This window comes from Perca flavescens, chromosome 6 (assembly GCF_004354835.1).
Source record: "Perca flavescens isolate YP-PL-M2 chromosome 6, PFLA_1.0, whole genome shotgun sequence".
NCBI lineage: Eukaryota > Metazoa > Chordata > Actinopteri > Perciformes > Percidae > Perca > Perca flavescens.
Genome location: NC_041336.1, coordinates 37345407 through 37364617, shown reverse-complemented (window position 1 = coordinate 37364617; position 19211 = coordinate 37345407). Strand labels below are relative to the sequence as shown.

General features: G+C 40.6%; 1 protein-coding gene and 1 long non-coding RNA gene across 2 annotated transcripts in view; one reads left to right on the top strand and one right to left on the bottom strand.

Moving 5' to 3' along the window:
- The window catches only part of spire1b (spire-type actin nucleation factor 1b), a 72304-nt gene that overhangs the window by 11222 nt on the left and 41871 nt on the right, over positions 1-19211 (bottom strand). Inside the window, exons 7-11 of the mRNA XM_028581773.1 lie at positions 17329-17415; positions 16355-16484; positions 7248-7411; positions 7032-7125; positions 6374-6516 (exon numbers count right to left, since the gene is read on the bottom strand). Coding sequence (XP_028437574.1) covers positions 6374-6516; positions 7032-7125; positions 7248-7411; positions 16355-16484; positions 17329-17415 — 618 coding nt within the window. The remainder of the gene's footprint in view (positions 1-6373; positions 6517-7031; positions 7126-7247; positions 7412-16354; positions 16485-17328; positions 17416-19211) is intronic.
- Positions 14497-18138, top strand: LOC114557995 (uncharacterized). The gene is made up of 3 exons (XR_003692882.1): positions 14497-14537; positions 15598-15669; positions 17123-18138. It is a non-coding gene; the product is annotated as an uncharacterized LOC114557995 (long non-coding RNA).

Here is a 19211-nt window from a genome sequence, read left to right as displayed (position 1 = left end):
GAAACCAGATTCCACTGTAGTCCACCGGTAGCTAGCTACCGAAAATGTAGGCTACTTTTAAAATGCCATATTTTCCCTCTGGGCTTACCAAAACAGAGCCTTTCTTTGATGTCATTTTTCAGTTTTTCAAGAATCAGTTAAGCAATTGGAATCGTTTTAAAAGTACCGGTTCGGTATCAGAATTGTAAAAATCCAAACAATACCCAACCCTAGCACCCACATCCATCAATCTTCATCTGCTTATCTGGGATTGGGTCACGGGGGGCAGCAGCTTCAGTAGGGGACCCCAAACTTAGTTTTCCCGAGCTACATTGTGGTAGTGTGGAGATATAATCTCTCCACCTAGTCTTGGGTCTTCCTCAAGGCCTTCTCCCAGCTCGATGTGCCAACACCTCCCTAGGGAGGCGCCCAGGGGGCATCCTCACCAGATTCTCAAACCACCTCAACTGGCTCCTTTCAACATTGTCACGGATGACCGAGCTTCTCACTGTAACGCTGAAGGAGACGCCAGCCACCCTCCTGGAAAAAAGCCATCATCAAGGCCGCTCGTACCCTCAATCTAGTTCTTTAGGTCATGCCGGTATTCTATAGCTGAATTATTGACTTTGTTCATTTCCTCATATCACTCCTATAAATAATAAATAGTGTTGCTTTGCAGTTCATTTGCATCAAATTAATTTATTGTGAATTAATGCATCATAAATTGAGCGTCAGCATCAGTTCTGGCAGGCCAAGTAGTCAGGACGCTGTTAATGCTATTGGTCACATTAGCTGATCTGCTCCAGCTGAGCTGCATCAGCTGATCTGCATCAGCTGGTCAACTCCCCTCGCTGCTTAATGGCTACGCTCAAAACCGGGCGCCCTATTTAAAGCAGATTCAGTTTGCTCCTAACTGCTTGCTGCTCGCTTCTCTGCAGCCCGCCACCTCCCCAGCTCCTCCTTGTCGTTTATAACGTGGCATTTGCTTTTATGTTTTCGTTGCTGCTCTGTTCATATGAGGGGAATAGTTCAGCTCTCCCAGTCCTAAACTGTGTGAGCGTTCCCTAATGCTGCTACTGTCCTCTGACTCTCTGCTATTTCATGGTGCTTATGAAAGGTCAGAGGACTCCCTGAACAGAGCCATACCGCCAAAATTGAATTCAGAATTTATCAACTTGAATTGCAATTTATTCAATAAAAATGTCCTAAATCATTTTTATTGTCATGTGTGTTCTTGACTTAATGGACCTGACAGAAATAAAGAAAAGTGTACATTACAGTAAAAGCTGGGTCCTTATAAAGGTGTAACTTGTAATTTATCTCAGACAGGTTTGTCAGAAATCAAGTAATTTTAAGGCGAATGATACTGGATTTTTGAGGCAGATACCAGTATTGACAATTGAGATTGTTAAAGTATGAAAATGCTATTTTGGCGTTTTTTTCCCACATACACAGAGAACCTAAACTTTTTAAACACGGATCCCTTAAATTTGTTTATAGAGATGTGTGACCATGTGTACTGAGTAAGGAATTTGTGTTGAAATAAACTTGTCTGTGCACTCTAGTGGACAAACCACGATAATAATAATACAGTTTCTACAGACAGTATCTTTGGCATACAACGTAAACTCCAGACCGCCTGGTCTGATTTGTCTGTTTAGCTCTGATTAAATATTCACAAAATGTGACAAATGGAGCAGAGGAATGGTCTTTGTAAAAATAAAGCTGTATCAGTTGTTGAGGTGTTTTATGGTTTTACATCACAGTTCTGCCAAGGAACACCCAATGTGCTCAGGTGAGATTGATCATTATTCCGAACTGGTGTGTTGTTTGTCTGCTGGTCGTGCATCCTGTTGAAAGTATATTCAGCAGTCACATATTGTGAGTCACTGACTGACTGCTTTAGAACAAGTTCATGCACTATGATTCCCGCTGATCCCGTGACTTTGAACTTTGAAACCGAATGTGACGATCCCTGCTACTGTATGTCTGGCTGTTCACCTGTCTCTGTGTCTGCAGGAGCTCTGGTCTCTGCTTGTGGCTGGTTGCTGCTGCTCCTGTTCTCCTGTTCTCCTGTTCTCCTGTTCTCCTGTTCGCCCTAGTTTCGGTGGTTTCCTTTTTGGTTTGTTTATGTAGTTTAGTTTAGTCTTTATACTTTGCTTGCACTGTTCACTCACGCACACACACACATAATCCCTCATGCACACTTACACCCATGCCCATATTTAATGCTGTCTTTTTTTAAACTTTAATCTTGCACTGCTATAGTTTTTATATTACTATGTCTTGCACTGCAACGATGACACACACACTCTCATAGAGCACCTTACTTTTGATTTAGTATCTTTTCTTTTATTGTCCATATTATTCTTGTGGATTTATTATTTATCATCCTGTTTATGATGTATGTGTATGTTGTGTGTGGTGTCTTTAAGATACTGGGACCTTGAATTTCCCCTTGGGGATCAATAAAGTATCTATCTATCTATCTACACCACTGGCAATACTGACAGCCACACTCCGCACCGCAATAATCCTTTTATTTGGTCTAATTCGGTTAGATTTGAGTTAATAAAGTACATTTTGGTTAAACTTTATCCTGTTTGTCACATGCTTTGAGCCGGTTTGTGACACCGAACCAGAGGCATCAAAAGAATTCTAAAACATTGCTTTTATATCTTCAGATATATGTCTATCTATAATGTCATAAATAAACCAAAATATGAAGGTCAAAATAGACATTTTATTATAAGTGCATCCCACCATCAGCAAAAAAATAATTTGTTCAGAATGAAAGTAGATTTATATGACTTTTAGCTGAAGCTAACTACCTGGTTTGAGTGTTAAAATGTTATCCAAAGCAGTGAAATGAATGATTAATAAATAAATGGTATTGTTTACTAGCTATACGATCACACCTCAGATCTGTCTGTAATGGCAGCAGCCTGCGCTATAGCTCAGTGATCTCTAATGAAGCAGGAAGCGTTAGGAGAGGATGGGCAGCTACAGTTATTATGCCAGGACGGACTGAGGGAGACTGGCAAACCTTGGCCGACTCTCTTCCTCTGACGTAAACGCCCCTGCACAGAGCAAAAACTGCCTTCATCAAGCCCAACACAAATGCCTCGATGGGGTGGGAGCTCTGCAAACGGTGGATAGTGGAGGCAGAAGGGCAGAGGAGGAGGAGGAGGAGGGGTATCCAGGGACGATAGGAAACTATTGTCCCAACCTGAATGAAAGAAGGTTCCTGCAGTTTGATGAAGTCACACCACGAGATAATGTGTGAGCATACACAGTAGATTTGGTGATAGAAAAAAAGGAGAGGGAAGATAGCTGGGAAAAGACACATGTCACGCAAATAAAAGGGTAATACTTTATAATAAGGGTACATGAATTATCATTAATTAATTAATTCATGTAGTACTTCACGAACTTTCAGTAATGTATTAATAGTATTTCATGCTTGACTTAATGCAGGAACAATACATTAATTAATGCATCAATGAAGGTATTTCAATCATCATGATTTCGGATTTATTTATGTCTTCTTCATAGGTAAATCTGTAGTTAAAGTGACAGGCTAAACAACGGAATTGGAGTGTTATAATCATGATTAACTAAATGTTACTTCTTCATTACTTCATCATGTTTGTGGCCCTGTGCTGACCTGTTCCATCTTTAAAGCTATAGTGTGTAGTTTCTGTCTCCCCCATGAGGAATTCTAAGTAATGACAACACCACTGTTGGTTGTTGCATCCACTTGACACAAGCTTTCCTTAATTCCTTAAGTTGCGCACTAAAGCTTTAACATTAATAAGATATGATTAATGGTGGGATATGTCTATTTAGGCATCTCTTTTTTTAAATTACAAATGCCAATTAAACAATAATTTTGGAAATTTTAGGTGTGTAAGAAGTTAGTAAAAAGTCAAATTAATATCAATATCCTATTTGGGTGAGCATTGTTTTTAGGCATTACAGTTTGCCTTATGTTGTTGTTAATAAAGCAACTATAAAAATGCATCTGCAGTAAACTGTATTTTGTGTAAATTTAGTGACCTTAGTTTCATTTTGCCAACCCACTCCTTTAATTCTTAATACATTTAATTTTACGCCACCATTAATCATATTCCTATTTATCAGTGTTAAAGATGGACCAGGTCAGCACTTTATTTGAAGGGCCGCAAACATGATGAACTAATGAGGATTCAGTTCATCATGATTGCAACACTACAATTCATCAGTATATATGTACACTGATGCATAAAGTCATGCATGAATTCATGATAATTCATGTACCCTTGTTATAAAGTGTTACCATCAAAATGTAAGAGAGATGACAGTGAGCGTGTCATGTGTCAGGAGCTTGCAAGTTTGGATCCAAGGAGGTAACAGGGAGAGTGTGAATGATTCAATGACCAAAAATACATTTACAATCCAAGTAAGCAGGTGATAATCCAAAAATCAGAAAACAGGCAAAAAGAGCACTAGGCACAGACACACAAATAAGATACACAGACTTATGCTGCGTTCCAGACACAATTTTTAGCCCGTAAATTACGACTTCAAGTCACGACTCACGACTTAGTAGCGTTTCAGGCAAAGTCACGACAAACCCTTCTAGATGGCGTTATCTAGCGGCTACCTAACGTTCACGTTAGCTAGCCCAAGCTGATACTAGCGATTCCTAGTTGGCAACATATTTTGGGCTTCATTTAATAAACATAACCTATAGTAGTACACAATCCTATGTATATTGTTTTGATTACAATGTAAGGAATTACTTTATGTTGCCTATTTATGTCTATTTATTTCTATTTATCACCGTTAATCACTGGCGTTGGTACAGCATCAACAGGTGTCGCCATTGTTGTTTATGTGTGTGTGACATCAGAAACTGTAACCGGGAGTACAACCATCTGGTAACAGTTCACGGGTAGTAAGTTACGGGTTTGACTGCCGTTCCAGGGTACTTTCACCGGGAGAAGGTTGTGAAAACACGGGTTATGGGTGGCCTGGAACGCAGCACTAATACACAGGTTATTAGGGTTGTAATGAGAGACAGGTGACATAAGGTCAGATGAACAAGTGAAACACATCAGGGACTAATCAGACTCAACAGGAAACAAAGCTAGACAAAGACACATGGAACTGAACACTACAAAATAATACGGGAAGTAAAGCATGCAAACATACACAAGGATGGATCTAGGAAAACAGAGAAACAGAGAACAAGGAACAAAAGAACAAGGGCAAAACATAACCATGGACAAGGAACGACAATACAGAGACAGGGAGTGAAGAGACAGAAATGAGAGGGAATGAAAGCAATACAGAAACTGGAAGCAGAGAACAAATAACAGGAAAACGGCAAGCAAACATCAACACGAAGGGAATGAATTAACCAAATAAAACAGGAAATCGCAAAACTGAAAACCACAACCGTGACAGAGTGTTTAGTTTCAATCCCTTCTCATTTGCTTTTTGCTTGCCTATTCTCCATTCCTCCATCTTTTTGTCTCCCTTTTTAAGTGACAACCCAGTTCTCACTCCGAACTCGTAAAATACAGACGTTTGGATAGTGGCTGTCACTGTCAGCGTCAGAAACAACGTGAAAAGCGCCCTTCAGCGTGTGTGTAGAACGCACCAGAGAGAGCAGCAGCTACACAGCGTTTGAAGATGACGTAGTTGCTAGCGAGTAGTATGAAAGGATGAAAGTCCGCGTAGACAGGTTGACTGGGGTGGTGGATGGGTCAAACGACACAGGACTTTCACCCAGGAAACTGGGGATCGTGTCCGGCGTGTCATGTTTCCTAAACCCAACTGTCCCGTTCTTCTTTTCCTAAACCCAACTGTCCCGTTCTTCTTTTCCTAAACCCAACTGTCCCGTTCTTCTTTTCCTAAACCCAACTGTCCCGTTCTTCTCTACCTAAACCGAACCGTCCGTTCTTCTTTTCCTAAACCTAACCATCCCGTTCTTGTCCCACGTGTCATGGAAACGTAAGCCCACCCACAACCTTTTCCTTAACCTAACTGCGCCAATGGTCCCAACCCAGCGCGTTTAGATAAAGCACGTTTAGGTATGACGCTAAAGGAGACTTTTAGCGTCAATAACGACGCCAAAGGCACCTGACCAAGCGTTGGTATTTTACACGATGGGAGTGAGAATGTGTTGTAAGTGACTGGTCAGGATGTGTGGCCGTTGGGTTAAAACTTTGCCAGGCTACACTGTTTATTAATGAATTGCTCCTGCTCTTATAAACAGTTTGAAAATGATAAAAAACCCTTCTCCTGCCCCCTTTTTCCCCAAAACGTTTTGCGGCATAAGTTTTTCTTTTCAAGGTACATTTCGTCCACTGAGTAGATACGGTATGTGAAAAGATGTCTGACTCACCAGAGACTTGGAGCTCTTTTTGGAGGGCGGCTGAAACAGTCGGACACTGGTCGGGGTTTCCTTCTCAATGGAGTGTCTCCTCTGGGGGGTCTGACGCCTCTCTGGCTGGGGTGTGGACGAGATGGGCAGGAACATGGGGGGAGCTGGTGTTTGTAAAAGAAAGAGAGGTTGAGAATAGGTTTATTGGTTCATTCAAGGCTCAAAAACCTCTGAAACTTAACAGCAAAAAAAAGGAATAAATCTCCAAGAAAACGTGGCTGGCGAAGTCTGTAAGATGTCTAAGGGCATTTTTAGATATCTTCTTGTATTCTCCTTTCTCCCACCTGATCCCCATGTGTTTCATATTAAAATGTTCGGAATAAAGTCAGCTTTCTGCATAGTGACACCCTAAAGCGTAAATATTTCTCAAATCTCTTGTGAAAACATACCTACACGTCAATATTTTGGTGCTTGAAATGAGTTTATAAAAGTCTTGGGTTCACAAAAGTAGCATAATATATGAATGAAATAGTAAATAAATGTCTAAAATGAAATTTTGTGTTGTCAAGCATCTCTTGGACTTGCCGGTGCGTCTTTTGTCCTCGGAGGGTAAAAAGTCATCGATCACTGTCAGTGTGTGGTTTAGCTGAGGTGGATGTAGAAATAATTCCTGACTCACTTTTCTTCCCCAGAGCACTCTCTGGGGACGTATCATCCATCACAGATGTAGCCACGCTGGAGCTGCTGGCTGATCTGCGCCCGACAGTCTCATCCTGAATGTATGGAATACACAAACAACTCAGCCATGACTTTGCGCTGCACATGCCAGAAAGAATCCATCCCTCACACACACACACACACACACACAAACAAACACACACAGAGTCATACTGACGTCAGAGTCAGAGCTGTCCAGCTCGGCGAGGCTGGGAGCCTTCAGGAGCCTTTTCCTCGGAGGGACAGACTGAGATCCAGAGGATTCTCCCCTGGGACACGCTGATCCATTGATTAGAGACAGAGAGCTGGACGTCCTCCTGCCCATGTACGGACTAAACTCATCTGCACAGAGCCACACACAAGAGAGAGTCAGTCCAAAAGGGGAAAAAGCACTTGGCATGCATCTCAAAACAATTCCTCGTATGATTCTTTGCATCCTGTGTTATTTTTTTTTTTTTTACTATTTTTTGGGAAATTATTCGACAGAACAGCTTAAGACACGAAAGTGGAGAGAGAGGGGGGAAAGAGCTGCAGGTCGGAGACGAACCGGGCCTGCTGCACCAAGGAGTAAACCTCTATATACGGGCACCTGCTCTACCAACTGGGCTATCCGGGCGCTCCTGTTATTCTTTTTAACCCTCGTGTTGTCCTCAGCTCCAATTTTAACCGGTATCAAAGTTTCTATATCAAACGTTTGGGTTTCTTTCAACCAAATTGCCCCAAATTAACATGGATGGTTCCATGAAAAAGCTCTTCACAAGGGAAATGAAGGATCAGATTTACTTTCATTGAATTGTGCGTGTTTCATTCAATTTGAGAGCATTATCCTGACTAAACGTTGACATACCTGTGATTTTAAAAAAAGCGCCAAAAACGTTGAAAAAAGTAAGCAAAACGTGGAAAAAAGCGACAAAAATGTATGTCTAAAAAAAACACAACACAAGGGTTAATCTATTGGGAGTGTAAAAAGGGGAAACAGGGTTCGACCAATACTGGTTTTTCAAGGCTGATACCAATTATTAGTAGTTAATGAAACCGATAACCGATATTTGGAACCAATATGCATTTAAAGTGAAAATTAAAAGTCTTTTATTAAAAATTAACATTTTGGAAGTTTCTTTACATTCTTTAAGCAATTATTTATTAAAACTGAAACTTTAAACGTAATACACAGTCAAAAAAAAATGAAAGAAATGGGTGTCCGGATAGCTCAGTTGGTAGAGCAGGCGCCCATATATAGAGGTTTACTCCTCAACGCAGCGGTCGTGAGTTCAACTCTGACCTGCTGCCCTTTGCTGCATGTCATTCCCCCTCTTTCTTCACTTTCATACCTTCAGCTGCCCTGTCAATAAATAATCTTAAAAAAACAAAACAAATGAATAAATAAAAAGCTAAAATAGCTTCCTGAAGTTTGAACATGCTATCAGTCATGACGGCTTGCAGAGCCTAAGTAGTGCTCTTTTTAATGATTTAACTTTACCGGTTATGGGTAAAATATAACACTCATACAGATAATGTGCTAATTGCCAAATATCGGCCAGGTTGATAATTGGTTGATCCCTAGTTTTCAAATCACAGCGTATTTAATGGGAGGATACAGTGAAAAGATGCAATGAATCCTATACAGAGGACTGAGGTTTGAGATCCATCCCAAGACTAAAGAGGTGAGGAAGGGTGAGTTAAGTTGGTCTGAGAGGAGGCAGCGGAGCAGGCTGGTGTTACATACAGAGCACGGACATACGGAGCTGAATCTTTGAAATGAAGTGCCACTAGGTCATTCTGCACTGAGAGAGGAGTTGTTGGGTCCAGAGATAGAAACCAATTGATGATAACCAACCACGTAACAAGCTGCCTGACACCAGCTGTGGATTCTAGGAGGATGGGGGAAAAAGCAACTTAAAAGGAGGGTTTAGAGGGAGGAAGTGTGAGAAAAGGGGGCGAGGGAGTGCTGATAGGATCTATGGGAGCCCTGAAACATCTCACTTCTCTCCTTTTTCTTCTTATTTGTGGGGAAAGAATCCACATGAGCTAATCATCTCAGGCTACATTTACATTGCTACCTTTTGGTTTAAAAACAAATATCTTTTGCTACGTTTACACCTCGCATTCACACTGCTCTGGCGTTTCAGAGGCCCTAAACCGGAGACGTTTGGTTTGGAATCTCCGGGGATGTGCTAGCCTGGGAAAACCCTGACGAACTTCCGGCAAATTTGAGATTTGCTCTGCAAGTCAGTCTGGCCGAGAGCCCATTCAAGCCCATTTCCAATTTTTCCAAATCGAGTCACCAATCACAACCGTTGAGGCTCGGATTTACACGATGGTGCAACGACGGCGAGCAGCTTTTTGTTTACATTCAACATGCTGGCCACCGAAGCGCAGCAACCCGTTGATGCCGCTGTCGCTGCTAGGTCATCCAGATCATTGGTCTGATTGGTTGAAGGAAAATCGAATTGCGCCCAGAGGCATTTGAGCGGCGTCCGTTGGTGACACCCCCTTTGGAAATGGGCTGTGAATGAAGCTTCCCCAGACCCTTCTCAGTTACAGCTGAGAAGGGTCTGGTGTCAACCAGGCTAGGGATGTGCTGCAGTCTCAACGGCCTCAAACGGAGACCTTTGCCAACATTGACACTGACGCCAATGTTTCGCCGCCTGATTGGATCTTATGGGTCATGACGGCTCGTTCTCTGAGACTAAGCTACTAAAGTTACCATGGCAACTACCAGCGGAGTATACATGCTGCCTCTTGTTTACCCCGGCTTGCGCATTCCCAGTATACGAGAATGTTCCTGAGATATGCTGTTTGGATGTGTTAGTTGAAACGGAGATTAGTTCTTCTACTGGAGCTGAGAAAACGTGTGTGCACGGAGATCGCTTTTGGCTCAAAACTCCAAAAACGTAGCAATGTAAATGTAGCCTCAGCAGGAGCTCTGTTTCTGCTGCTAACTTTTCTACAAACTAAGAGACTGGTTTAGACTTTACTAAACACAAACAAACCAGCCAAAAGTAGCCATTACAGACAGACAAGGCCGTTGGGTTAAGGGTAAACAAGGCCTTCATACCACATACTTTACCTATTCCAGTACGGAACAAATCCTGTGGCATACTGCGAGTTTTGCCAAGACCTAAAAGGGGACACCTCCTTTATTAGGATAGCTATTATACACTAATATAAGACTATTCCACCATTTGGTATGTATGTGCTGTTAGGTCCCAATAATATATCCTGATTAATGCAGTCATTGCATTGTTATGTGGTTAAATGTGGCAAATTTATAATTTTTTGTCCCCCTCTCTTAACCTGGTTTGTTTTTCTACATTGTCATAATGCTTTTTAACTGACACCAATGTGTTGCTTTCAATGAAAAGCGGCTGCATGAGCATATATAGATAGCTTTAGCTAGCTTTAGCTGTTGATGTTCAAATTGGTCTTTCCAATTTCGGGGGATGTTCCTGTATGTATTTTTTTTTGTTTTTAAAGGAGTAGTTCAAGATTTGAGGACACATCCTTATTTGCTTTCTTGATGAAAATTCAATGAGTTGATTGGACTTTATATAGAGCCAGGAGGGGATTAGCTTAGCTTAGCTTAGCATAACGCCTGGATACAGGGACTCTGCCAACCAACACCTTTTAAGCTAATTAACAAAATTTTTGTATCTTGTTTGTTTAAATCTGTGTATAAAAAGAAATGTAGAAAGACCAAGTTGTGGTTTAACGGGGAATTATATGTTGTAACTATTTCTTGGCTGGGTGCAGCGACTTCCTCTAGTCTCTAGAGAAGTTACTGCACCGTTGTTTGCCTAGAAATAGTCCCTAAAAACTCCTCATAAAAACTACAAACTTGACGATTTTTTTCCTTCCAATTCTGTTTGTGTAACTTTGGACAGCGCAACTCCCCGGCAAAAAAAATTTAATAATCGCTTTTTCTAAAATGTCGAGCTATTGTATAAATTGTTGATAAATGATACTGTATATATTACACTCCAGTCGGACACACCATCTCCCCTTTGCCACCACAACAACAAAATGGACCCAGAAGCGCATGATACATCGCCAACAGTCAGGTTTATATCTTGTGAAATGGATTTCTCCTTGAAACAATATTTTCTTGTTCCCGATTAAAACCTTAATCATGTTCATTAAAGTGGCATGTACCATCTCCCCATAAAATATAGAGAATAGTGAGAATGAAAGTGCTCACTCCGCATGAGAAAGCCTCGTTATAGAGGGAAGTCCGCACACACACACACACACACACACACACACACAGATCATCGGACAGCATGAATGAGAGGTGATAAAGCTCGTGGTGTGATGAGAGACACTGGCTTCAGTGGGAGGGAAAGTGGAGCAAAGCATTATTCTGATTTGCCTACCTCAGCCGTATTTCCTTATTACCTCAGTCAAAACTGTTTCGTTTATTTTTTAGGGTTGTGCAGACCATGACACAGCACCCTGATTCAATTCTGCAAAGTCACCTACTACATGAAAGACTCTTTTATATGGAGTTGATGGTTCTTAGAGACACAGAGGTGGAAGTAACTTCTTTCATTTCTTGATTAGATGGCTGACTGCACACTTCTACTTAAGATTCACATTACAGCAGTATATTTGACAGATGATGCGCTTAGCAAAGGCAACACTTTTCCTGAGTGTTTAGAGATCCGCAGGACCATTTGTCAGAAGTGATATAATCCTGTCCAATGACAAGAGCTGTGGATAAGACAGACTGTATGAGCTATACTCATACGACAGCTGCATTTCTATCATTGAGTAGGATTATAACACCAAAACGATGTCCTCTAAAGAAAGAAGTGCACAGAGTCAACGTCTTTTCATAAGTCTTGATTCAAAATTCCACATAAGCGTGATGTGCTCAGCAGTAATAAAACAAACAAAAGAAAACAAAACTCAGCTGGATAATGTTACATCATTTAAACCGTCACTGGCCATTCGTTCTAAACTCATAGCACCAAGAGCAGTAAAGCCCTTTAAATATCCCAATCCGCCTGTGAGACGATGTCTGTCTGTTCCATTCAGCCAGCTGAGATTAATCTCTTTCCCTTTAGGACAGCCAGATGTTAATGGGATTCCCTCTTGTGTCAAAAACCACAGGCACTGATAAGTGCACATGTAATGAACCCTGCCCATGTTACCATCATGATAACTATCAACTATTTCTTTTTTCTTTCTTCATACTGAGATTAGGATGCTGTTTGAAAAGCTTTGCATTTCAAAACAACATATGACATCACACAAACCATGTCACTACAGCGCGGAGTGTGAAGAGAGTAACACACACTACTTTTAACAAAGAGCAACAATGATGCAACTTTCTAAGGATGCAAAACCATGAACAGACTACCTACAGGGCCATAGCTTAAAGCCTCTAATACAGTTGTTGCCAAGTTTTTTTATCTGACGTATGAAAGTGTTACCACAGAAAGTTTGTGTTCGATTTACAATCCGTAAAATATCACAAAAGGCACTGGCAGCTCATTATCCGGACTTTGCCCTATAATTAAAAAAATAAAACAGGAAATTATGTGTACCTACAGTTAAAATATAGAACATTTAGAAAAAAAACTTCAAAAAAGTCAGAAAATGCGACAAACGTCAAAGAAAGAAGTGACAGCGTGGACACTAGATTAGAACGCAAATTCCTCATTTTGGATCCACTTAAAGTGTAGATTGAAATATTTTCCCTCGGTCACTCCAAAACGGACGTAAAAATATCCCCCTTTCTCTGTAGTCTACCGTTAGCTAGTTACCGTAAATGTAGGCTACTTTTAAAATGCCATATTTTCCCTCTGGGCTCACCAAAACGGACGTAAAAGCATATTAACCATTCACTGCACGGGATCGCTAGTAAACATATTCATCACATCTTAGATGTCACTTTTCAGTTTTTCAAGAATCGATTTAGGAATCGGAATCGTTTTAAAAGTACCGGTATGGACAATTTCTGTCAAAATATACAGTCATGCAACTGTTAATACACAGATATTTCTTAGACTGTAGTTTCAGCATTGCCCCTTTTTTCTTTTTCCATATGTTCAGTCAAGTTTGCACTCATAATACCGCTTAGAGAGGCAGAAGCTGGATGTATCCTCCCTTTCAGCTATTTATCTCAACTTCTGTTCTCACATGAAGAAGAAGTCATTACAAACTCCCAATTAAAGGTTGATGAGAAACTGTGCAGCCAGCCTATCACATAGTATTATAATAATAAATGATAAAGATTATCACACTCATTTCTAATCCTATTTGTGTGCATCCTAAACACAAATGAGTGGGGATATTTTTTTATTGGCTGAGCCACTCCCTGGTAACTGCAGTACCACCTGGGATACACTTTAGTTAGTGCCCCACCTACACGCGCAAAACAAATCTTTACATTTTTTTCATAACGGCATAAGATAAAGAGTGCCTTTGTGCCTCTTAACAGACACAAAATGCAATTAAAATGTCTGTGCAACATGAACAGGGCCCTTACATGACAACAAGATGCATTTAGCAACTTAGCTATTGTTTAAATTCACCTACCCTCTTAGCTGCTAGCTGCCGTCTGGGATGAGTGAGTGTGTTCAGCCAGGCTCCGGTAATAATCATCACGAAGCAGTTCCATGTGTATTTGTAGCATATATATCCATTTTGTGTGCTGTCGTTGGTGAATATGAGTCTCTGCAGTGGCGAATTGTGTGGTAGTTTCCTTAGCCAGGCTAGCAGTCCTGACCGGCATCCAGCTTCTACTTCCTCCCTGCCTCCCTCGCCTGCCGCGCCGACAACAATCCACAGGCGCCTGCTGGTCTGGTGGAGGTCCTCCAGAGGACAGTTCATGCTTTTGCGGCGAAATTTTGAAGTTTATTCCCCCCTCAAAAATAGATAATTGATCACTGTAGTGGTCCTATCAGTGACTATGTAACTACATGGAAACAGACCAAATGATGCCTGTTTCTTGTACAGTATAATAGCGTTACTGAAGGCTAGCTCTAGCTCCATAGTTACGTTACCCCAAGATTCTTCCCTTGTGAACACCTCCGCTCTTCACTCTTCACACACTACGCTCCGATCTGCACACTGCTGTTTACCTTTTCCTGCTACAACTGAATTCCCACGGGACTTCAGCACAAGGCTACAGCCTTCTGTAATCCTACTTTACAAGAAACAGCATAATTTGGTCTGTTTCCATGTAGTTACATAGTCACTGATATGATCATAACCACTACAGTGCTCAATTACCTATTTTTGAGGGGGGAATAAACTTCAAAATTTCGCCGCGAAAGCATGAACTGTCCTCTGGAGGACATCCACCAGACCAGCGGGCGACTCATATTCACCAACGACAGCACACAAAATGGATATATATGCTACAAATACACATGGAACTGCTGCGTGATGATTATTACCGGAGCCTGGCTGAACACACTCACTCATCCCAGACGGCAGCTAGCAGCTAGCAGCTAAGAGGGTAGGTGAATTTAAACAATAGCTAAGTTGCTAAATGCATCTTGTTGTCATGTAAGGGCCCTGTTCATGTTGCACAGACATTTTAATTGCATTTTGTGTCTGTTAAGAGGCACAAAGGCACTCTTTATCCTATGCCCCCATAACTGCCGTTTTAGCTGAGTGGGAGCTCTCGGCATTAGCTGCAGCAGCTCCGTGTTGCTAGCACCGATTCGGCTCGTTTTTTTTGCTATCGGCAGTACTCATATACGTATAGCAATCAAGATTAACGGAAAACTTGCCCGGAGTTCTCCTTTAAGACTGACTGCCAAACTGGATAATAAAAGAAAGTTCAGTTACACTTTACTTGAAGGTATCTACATAAGAGTGATATGACACTGTCATGAATGTGTCATGAACATTATAAACAAGTCATAAACGTTTATGACATAACACTTCTTTTAGTGAGTGTCATTCGGTTTTTGTCATGACAAGTTATGGTAGGGTTAGAGTTAGAGTTAGAGTTAGAGTTAGAGTTAGGGTTAGGGTTCATGTGTTCATGACACTGTCATGTCACTCTTATGTAGATACCTTCAAGTAAAGTGTAACCGAAAGTTCTATGGCTTATATTGTTTAACCTGAGCAAGGCCGTATAACAAAGATAGAAATCATATCACATCCATACAGGGATAGTACTATACAGCTGTTAAAATATAATTAAATATATAACACACTTGTAGTGGATCGGTACTCAGTATCGGCTGATACGCAAGTTCAGGTATCGGTTTGAAAATTGAAAATCCTGTGTGTCCATTCTGCCGGTCAATGGCTCGCTCATCAGTTTGCTCTCATCAGCGTCCTCCTACTGACCAGCGTCCCACATCACCATGCCCCCCCCCACACACACACACACACACACACACAGACCACAGCCAACCATCACCAACCACTAAAGCATAACATAAAATGAGTGTGCAGTGTGCTGCTGACACAGTATGTTTGATGTGTGTGTGTGTGTGTGTGTGTGTGTGTGTGTGTGTGTGTGTGTGTGTGTGTGTGTGTGTGTGTGTGTGTATTGTGTGCAGGCTGGGAGAGCAGATGAGCAGCCACAGCAGGAAGGGAAACAGAAAGAGACAAGAAGCCAGAGAAGCAGCGAGGTAGACTTTACCTGACGCATCAAAACTGAAAGACATGCTAAGTGGCCGAATTACTAGAAGAAACAGAAACAGTCATGGCATCGGAGAGTTACTGTTTGGGATTAGGAGGTTAAATTAAGACAAGACTTACTGTGACACATTAAAGGATGTTATCTGCTAGTATTTGGCAAGACATGCTGAGGTATAGCACGCTTATTGTCTAGTTTTAGATCACTGAAGTAGAACCACTTACATGATGGGAGATAATAGGATTTGAAAATAAGCCACAGCCAATGGTGAGAGATTACTGACATTCACAAAACAGGAGTGGTTTTAGCGTCGTTAATATCAAAGGAATTTCAGACACTTAGCATTATTATTCATGTAAAATGCCCACTATATTGCAAACAAGTGTAGTCAAAAAAAACAATAATAGGCATTAGTTGCAACACAAATATAAAAAGTTAGGCAACAATAGCTACAACAGCAAAGAACAGAGGTACAAAATAATAGTGTAGTAAGATGTTAAAGGAACTACAAGCTACAACACATTTTCGTCCCAGCAGGTGCATGCATTATCCATACTTCATCTTAAAAAATACATTTCACAGTGAAGTATGTTTTCATGTGCATGAGACTGTGCATGTGTGTGTGCAACATGTAAAAATAACAAGATCAGGGACCAAGAAATGGCGAGTTGCCTTACCCAGCCTTCCCCTGCGGACCTCACCAGGCGACACCGGTCGTAGTTTCCGCTCTGATTTGATTTCCTCCAAGATGCGTTCATGCAGCGTCGGAGGAAGCTGAGTCTGTGGCTTCAGCTTACGATCTGACACCTAGAACAGGGTGATGATGGGTAAAATACAGATGGTGGCAGAGAGAGTTAGAGTTTTTAATATACTATATTTTAATACAGTATATGATGGAGTTAGAGAAATTGTGTTACCTACTTCAGTTTTAATGTGAATCCCATAACGAGGTCTAGAGTAGGGCTGCAGCTATCAATTCTTTTTGTAATCGATTAATGTTGCACTTTATCGATCGATTAATCGGATAATTTGTTTTTGCGTTTTTAAACAACCAAAACTAGGAAAAAAAGTTAAATTTTCGAAAAAAAAGTGCATTTAAGTGCCATATTACATTGTTTTTAAAGATTTTTTTTCAAATGATATCAACCTCAAACTAAGGCTTAAATTAAACATACACAAACATTACATTAAGTTGTGCAACTTAACTTTCAGAACTAAAAGTTTCAACCTGAGACTGATCTGTATATACAAAAATATATGTAAATATTAGTTATACTCAACCTATTTTCATATATATATTTGATTATAATGTCACACAGCTCTGTTACACTTATGCTATTAGATCGTTGATCAGCTGTTTCTTCGTGGAGAGAGAGAGAGAGAGAGAGAGAGAGAGAGAGAGAGAGAGAGAGAGAGAGGACAAACTGGAGTAAACATTGGTGTAGCTTTTCAGCGATGGCGACAGCTGGGGGAAAAGAGTGACACCATTGTGATGGTTGCCGTCTTTCTGTTGGACAGGTATGTTTTTGTTTTGTCTGTCAGAAAGGATTGGTTGTATTCAGGAAATGTTAGATGGAGCCCTTAAGAGTTGCTACTTTTAAATCTTGCTAGCTTTTTCAACATTACCAGCCCTGCCTTAAGTTGTACTTACAGGTTTGAGAGGTGGTCTGGACCTGATGAACTCCAGGATGACTTCATGAGCGCTCTTCTTTAACCTGGGTGGAATGTCTCCATTTATCTGAAACAACAGAACCGGATAAAAGAAAAGTACACAACGACACATAAAAATGCCAATGGCTTGATGGATTCCTTACTTCCCTTACCCTCGTGTAAATCTAGCTCATGAATCCTGCTTGTTGCAGAAGGTTATTTAGTAGTATTTAGTGTGTGCATGATGTGGAAAAGTTGAATAATCTCATACCACATTACACACAAGATCATAAAGTCCATTAAGGTGTAAAATTACCTGTTGCTACACTACCAAATCAAGGACCATACACAGAGCTATCAGCTAATGCAAATTATTTATTTTCATTATCAATTAGTCAATCCATTATAATTCTTTTTGGAGTTATTTGATACATTTTTTTGTCCAGTCCAATGTCCAGCTCATCTTCTCAGAGACCAAGGTGATGTCTTTGAATGTCTTGTTTTTGACCAACAGTCCAAAACCAAAAGATGAAAATTGACAATGATGGAGAATAAAGCAGCAAAATCTCTCCTTCTGTCAAGCTAGGCATGGGCCGGTTACCAGTGTCAAGGTTTTAAAAAGTCACGGTTTTAACCCTAGTGTTGTCTTCCCGTCGACCAACAAGCAGCTTTTTTGTTTTTCTGGATCAAAATTTAAAATTAAAACGTTTTGGTCGTCTTTTTTGACACTTCTGTTGCTTTCCCCCAATGTTTTTGGCACTTTTTTTCTCACTTTTATCCAATTTCTTTGCACTTTTCCCAACGTTTTTGACAATTTAAACTTTTTTTTTCAAATGCCATAAAATTGAATACAACAGCCAAATTCAATGAAAGTAGTGAACTGAAACTTTTTGAAAATGCTTCAAATTTGAGTCAAGGACAACAGGAGGGTTTAAACCACTAACCTTTTCGGTCATACCGTTCCTAAGGAATGAGTCTTCAAGGACAGAAAGTGCACGTTAGAAATCCCTCTCCCTGGCCGTGTGCAATGTGTTTAAAAATAAAATATTTTTTTACCCCAGACATAAAAAATAAAATATTTTAAAGCTGTAATTGCAAACCATGAGATTTTTTCTGAAGGTTATCATACCATCAGAATTTCATACTGGCCCATGTCTTCAAACAACCAATTGATGAACCGTTTCATTGTTTCCATACAATTATCAGCAATGCCAAATGGCTGATAGTTGCCATGTAACATGGCCGGGATTAGCGCTGCACGATATGAAGAAAATATCTAATTTTGATTATTTTGACTGATATTGGAGAGAATTATCATTTTTGTGTCATTCTCATTTTCATTGAAAAATATAAAAAAATATTAAAATGATTTTGTGATTTTTGCATGAATCCTACAAAACATGATTTTTTTCTGTAGTCTGTAGGATACAATTTGGAGGCTGCAGTACCACAATCCTTAATTCAGAATGGTTTGCCACATATATTTCCTTTCCTTTCAATTTGGATATTGCAGTAGTCCATATTGTGATTTCAATAAAATTGCGATTAATTGTGTAGCCCAAGCTGGGATCAATCCCAAACAGCCTGTGCCGTGGCACTATTTTCTAGTTTTGTTACAGTGAGTGCTTAGGACAGCATTTTTCTGAGTGGAACTCGTCCAACAACTTGAGGTGAAATACTCCAGCCTTAAAATTGTCAAAACAAAATGCCTGTACATCCTTTTATATCGCACTACGCTACACACTACACTACACTACACTGTTATCCAAAAAGAGCATCAGCCCATCATGTCCCAGTCATTACGCAACAGTGTCGAAGCTTTTCCAAGCAATTTCCCATGGGACCGGAGCAATAGTACAGCAGAAGTGCAGCAAGCATGTGGCA